Source organism: Cyprinus carpio, chromosome A9 (genome assembly GCF_018340385.1).
Source record: "Cyprinus carpio isolate SPL01 chromosome A9, ASM1834038v1, whole genome shotgun sequence".
Taxonomy (NCBI): Eukaryota; Metazoa; Chordata; class Actinopteri; order Cypriniformes; family Cyprinidae; genus Cyprinus; species Cyprinus carpio.
This window is the reverse complement of record NC_056580.1, coordinates 30,277,175-30,283,229: the sequence shown is the minus strand read 5'-3', so window position 1 is coordinate 30,283,229 and position 6,055 is coordinate 30,277,175. Positions and strand designations below refer to the sequence as shown.

General features: G+C 44.5%; 1 protein-coding gene across 1 annotated transcript in view; it reads right to left on the bottom strand.

Annotated features, from left to right (window-relative positions):
• The window catches only part of actr3 (actin related protein 3), a 14,574-nt gene extending 10,198 nt beyond the window's left edge, over nucleotides 1–4,376 (bottom strand). The window contains exons 1-3 of the mRNA XM_042764414.1: nucleotides 4,119–4,376; nucleotides 2,077–2,132; nucleotides 570–694 (exon numbers count right to left, since the gene is read on the bottom strand). Coding sequence (XP_042620348.1) covers nucleotides 570–694; nucleotides 2,077–2,132; nucleotides 4,119–4,162 — 225 coding nt within the window. The 5' untranslated portion in view covers nucleotides 4,163–4,376. The remainder of the gene's footprint in view (nucleotides 1–569; nucleotides 695–2,076; nucleotides 2,133–4,118) is intronic.
• Nucleotides 4,377–6,055: the final 1,679 nt, after the last annotated feature.

Below are 6,055 nucleotides of genomic sequence, written 5' to 3'. Positions count from 1 at the left end.
ACTGTAAATTTAAGATCTCAGGTGGTAACCACTTATAATGTTCCTGTTTTATTTGAGGTTTCCCAGTCATCATCTTTGATCCCATTTCTTTGCAATTCCTCACTGAAATTATTAACTCCCTCAAAACCCTGTTCTGTCCTCATGATGTAATTCACCCCCGGTATTTTAAATTGTTAACTGAGTCTGTTGGCCCGCTTTACTTTCCTTGTTGAACAAATGCACTTTGGTCAGTGTGATTGTTTGTAGGGGTATAGTAACAGCTGCCTGATGGAGTTTACCGCTGATTAGAGAACCGGCTTTACTGACGAGATGCGCATTAATCATCGGCCGATATTTATCGTGCACTCCTAATTGTTTTCAACTACTCCTGCTTTGTAGTTCTATAAAGAAGATGTTCATGTGAAATTTCTACTGATATTTCTCACATTATGGAATGAAAAGTGATTCATTCTGCCAGTGATCTTCAGTGCTGCTGAGACACACACACACCTGACAGCAGAACCTGCGTACCTCACTACCTACACAGAAGGGTTATTTCCCAGCAGCACCTGAAGTGACGGCTCACTCACTTTAGTGGCGTAGTTGGGTTTATCGATGGCTTCGTCTCCGATGAAGAAGTCCAGGTCATCCACGCCCTTCATCATCCTCCGCTGGGCCTGATCGCCCACCTTCGCCGACTCTTTGATGGCGATGCCTGACAGGAGAAAGGGATGATGGGAAGTGAGGGAGGATCAGACTGACGAGTGCAGTCAGTCAAACATGAAGAGAGGAAGTAAACACACACTGACTCCAAACGAGAACTGAGCGCTGACGTGAGAGAATACAGCAGCAGCAGAGTTATTATGATCTTACATATTTTGACCAGTGAATTTCCATCAATCAAACATACAATCCTGAACATACAGTAAACAGACACATCTGACACAACAGGAGTGACTGAATTAATCATTCTGATCATTTTTCCAATTAATTGTGCTTCCCTACTAGAGATTTAAGTAGGAAAAAAAAAACACTACAGCCGTCAAGCACACTACAGACGTGCAGTACACACTACAGCCGTCAAGCACACTACAGACGTGCAGTACACACTACAGCCGTCAAGCACACTACAGACGTGCAGTACACACTACAGCCGTCAAGCACACTACAGACGTGCAGTACACACTACAGCCGTCAAGCACACTACAGACGTGCAGTACTCAGGAAAGCCGTCAAGCACACTACAGCCGTGCAGTACACACTACAGCCGTCAAGCACACTACAGACGTGCAGTACACACTACAGCCGTCAAGCACACTACAGACGTGCAGTACACACTACAGCCGTCAAGCACACTACAGACGTGCAGTACACACAACAGCCGTCAAGCACACTACAGCCGTGCAGTACACACTACAGCCGTCAAGCACACTACAGACGTGCAGTACACACTACAGCCGTCAAGCACACTACAGACGTGCAGTACACACAACAGCCGTCAAGCACACTACAGCCGTGCAGTACACACTACAGCCGTCAAGCACACTACAGACGTGCAGTACACACAACAGCCGTCAAGCACACTACAGCCGTGCAGTACACACTACAGCCGTCAAGCACACTACAGATGTGCAGTACACACTACAGCCGTCAAGCACACTACAGCCGTCAAGCACACTACAGCTGTGCACTACACACTACAGCCGTCAAGCACACTACAGCCGTGCAGTACACACTACAGCCGTCAAGCACACTACAGCCGTCAAGCACACTACAGCTGTGCACTACACACTACAGCCGTCAAGCACACTACAGCTGTGCACTACACACTACAGCCTCAAGCACACTACAGCCTCAAGCACACTACAGATGTGCACTACACACTACAGCCTCAAGCACACTACAGCCGTCAAGCACACTACAGCTGTGCACTACACACTACAGCCTCAAGCACACTACAGATGTGCACTACACACTACAGCCTCAAGCACACTACAGCCGTCAAGCACACTACAGCTGTGCACTACACACTACAGCCTCAAGCACACTACAGCTGTGCACTACACACTACAGCCGTGAGGACAGAGACACACTCACATGAGGGAACGATGAACTGCGGCTCCGTGTTCCCTGCGTATCCCAGTTTAGTGTACCTGGAACAGAAAGCACACGATTACTGCTCGGATCTGAGGAAGGAAAAGAGCATCAGAAGAAACCAAACCCCTCTTCATCAGGAGCCTCTCAATCTGAAGGCCTGTTCACACCGGGACGAATTTCGCGCGCGATATTCGCCGACGTTTAACGCCTCGTGACTAAACAAAGGGCGCCAATGTGCGTGTGCACACCGACGCGAAAAAAACGCCACGCGTAAAAGCGTCATTTTTTAAAAAACGCCTCGGGTTCGTTTTTTTGGTTTGACGCACCGCGTCAAAAACTATACGACCAATGAGAATGGCGCTTTTGCACACGTGTCTGGAGCTTCTAAAGTTACAGTAAAACACAACTTGGGGGCGCTCAAACACAAAACTGTCTTGCTGAGCACACATACGTAACGGCGAAGAAGATATACGCCAAGTAGCGTCTACTACACTGCCGGGAAGAAATAAGACGAAGAAGATGCAAGGCAAGATGAATGTAGAGTTGCTGGTCTCGTTGGTGTCGGAACACAAAAAACTATATGACAAACGCGACAGCGATTACAAAAATCTTGATAAAAGAGAACTAGTATTTCTAGTATTTCTGTTTTACATTAAGCGCCATCTAATGTCATGGAATGAATTTGCATGTTCACTCGGCTCATCGTCAGCGAAAATCGCTTGGGTGTGAACACAAAAAACGCGTTGAAAAACGCTAGCGAATAACGCGCGCCGATATTCGTCCCGGTGTGTACGGCCCTTGAGAGTTCATAAATCAAACATACATTTACACATTTATTTCTTTAAAATAACAACGACTCAGTTCCTGAAGGACCTCAACATCTCACTGCTTTTCAGAACACTGCCATAAACCAACACATGAACCTCTGCAGTTAAGAAAAAATAGTATTTATTTAAGACTCTAAAGGGAAGTTGACATATTTAGCACACTCGTGGGATCTGAAATACTCTCACACATACACTCATACACACACACACACCATAAACACACACACATACACTCAATCACATACACTCATACACGCACACACACACACTCAATCACATACACTCATACACGCACACACACCATAAACACACACACATACACTCAATCACATGCACTCATACACGCACACACACACACTCAATCACATACACTCATACACGCACACACACACACACACACACATCATAAACATAAACACACACTCATCATAAACATAAACACACAAACACTCAACATACACACACACACACTCAATCACATACACTCATACACACACACACACTCAATCACATACACTCATACACACACACACACATCATAAACACACACACACACACACACACACACACACACACACACACACACACACACACACACACACACACACACACACACACACACACACACACACACATACACACACACACGAATCAAAACAGAACAGATGAGGGTCAGAAATAAAACCTCACACAGAACGCCTGCGGTTATAGAATACAGTTGAGATGTGTTTATTATTCGGCAGTGATGTGTTAATAGAGGTTCTGGATGTTAAAGCGCTGGTGTTTTTCTCTGTTTGCCCATATAAGGCCGCGGCGAGAACACGGAAGTGCAGGAAGAGGAAGCAGATGTGCGCATGCGCACAAGTAAACACAACTGATTCAATCATTTCCCCGCTCTTCAAACTCTAAATTTTTCATTTTTGCCATCACTACAATAGTGTCACGCAATCCGCTGCACATTAAACAATAAAAGAGCGTTAAATCTGCGCGTTCCGCCGCTGCGCGCTCCTGTGAGCTGCGCGTGACCCGTCAATCAGCGCAAACTCGCGGATTTCAGGAGAGTGTCCGCGGATCCCCGCCGCAGCACAGATACCGAAGCGCGGACGGACGGAGAGCAAACATTCGGCACGAGAACGGCGTCTTTGTAGGAATGCGAGTGCGCGCACGCATCGCGCCGGTTTCCGCGCGCAGCGGCAGATGGACTGATTTACTCACCCTGTGCCACAGTCCACAACACATGCCGGTAACCGAGCGGCCATCTCGAGTGCGTTAAAGCGCTGGCGAGCTCCCGGTAACAGTGATCAGTCCGTCCGTTTGTGCGCAAGGCGGAACCCGGAAGCGCGAAGGGAAGCGTTTTTCCACTTCCGCATTCAAGCGCGCACCCCTAGAGCGGCCGCGAGCGTCGCACAGCGATGACATCAAACACGCCAGCTGTGTTTACTTTCAGTTTATGTCAAAGCATAAGCGCGCGCGCGCGCACACACACACACACACACACACACACAGTAAAACGATTGTTTTTTTTTTTTGTATTAATTTGTTCGTGAAGTGTGTCACACTGAACTGTGAATTTATATATATATAATGCTTTAAACGACATATACCAAATAATACAACAGTCAATATAAAGCCAGGGTGACAAAGGATAAAAATAAATAAAGTAATATAAAATAATAATAATAAATAAAATACAAAAACAAAATTCCAATCATAGACAAGCATGACCTTTACAATACTCAAATAATTTTAAATATAGAACACAAACGGACCGTTTTAATTGCTTTTCTATTAGTAGCTACTGTGTTGGATAGTACGTTACACAAGTCATTTTCAATTTTTTTAGTATTTATTGTAAAACATGGTTTTTTTTTTAGAAAATTTACACTTATGAATGTGAAGCTTAACCAACAAAATAAATAGATTTATAACAAAAACTTCGTTATTTACATTTTCATAATTAAAATATCCAAAAATTACATTTTCGAAATGCAAATTAAAATGAAAGAGTACCTTATCTTTGATAAACAAAGAGACATCATACCATAATGACTACAGTGCCACAAGATGTGGGTTAGGAAGAGCATTTAACATCAATATCCTTCTTAAAGTTACTAAGAAAATGTTTAACAGGATAGAATTTATTAATTGTTTTGAAACCAACTGTGAATTTTGGTTGAGAAGGAAATCCAAAGGTGGCTGACGTCACTGTGATCCGCCGCGGGAGCGCGCTCAGGTGTCAGTCACAAGTGAGCGTCTTTTAAACCCCTGTTTGATGAGACATTGAAGTAGTGGGGTTAAAATGTTCAACGAGACATTAACATGCTGTTTAGGCAAACACCTTTATAGAAAGATCTTGTTTAGTTTGTTCTGTTTTGTGTCCCAGCGTCATCAGTGCATGTCTCTGGACAGCAGGTGGCGCTCATGCAGCATGAGGATTAGATTTAATGTTCTACCAGGGAGTAAAAAACAACATCACATTCAGTAACTGTGAGCATGAGACTGACTGTCTCTTTATTAGAAGAATGAGTGTAGCTCCGGAGCAGGGGCCCTTCACACGAGCTGCTTGATAAAGTTTCCAGAGATCCTCTGTTTACACAAGCTGAACTCCTTATTAGGCCTGTGTCCACCCCGACCGAAGGGTTTGAAGTGGACAGTCCTGGTCATCTGGTTTTCTCTAGGAGACCTTTCTTACCCAAACATGCTCACATCTGTTCATCTGTCGTGTGTGTGTGGAGAGAATCAGAAAACAGTTCAGAGCAGCCACATCATCTACAAACTAGGCTTTATTTTCATAAAACGAAATATTTCTGTCTGATATTTTTGTTTTGGGTTGAATGTTCTTGGCAGGTTTGATGCTGATCAGAGCTTGTCACACATCTGTGATCTGATCCAGAGACTCACGATGACCCAGTTTCTCAGTTAACTAACTTTACATTTTCATATGTGTTCACTTTAATCTGTATGTTCTTCAGTCCAGAACCCATTTGAGTAGCTCTGCGTCAACAGAACCGAGCAGATTTGGGTCGTTTGGTGCAGAAACACTGACTGAAATAAAAGCTGTGGATCGTGTGTGTTAAGCAGCAGGTTAGTGCTCACACGTGACCAGTTATCTGTGTTTTACAGCACTTGTGTTTATCTGCATTTGTGCAACA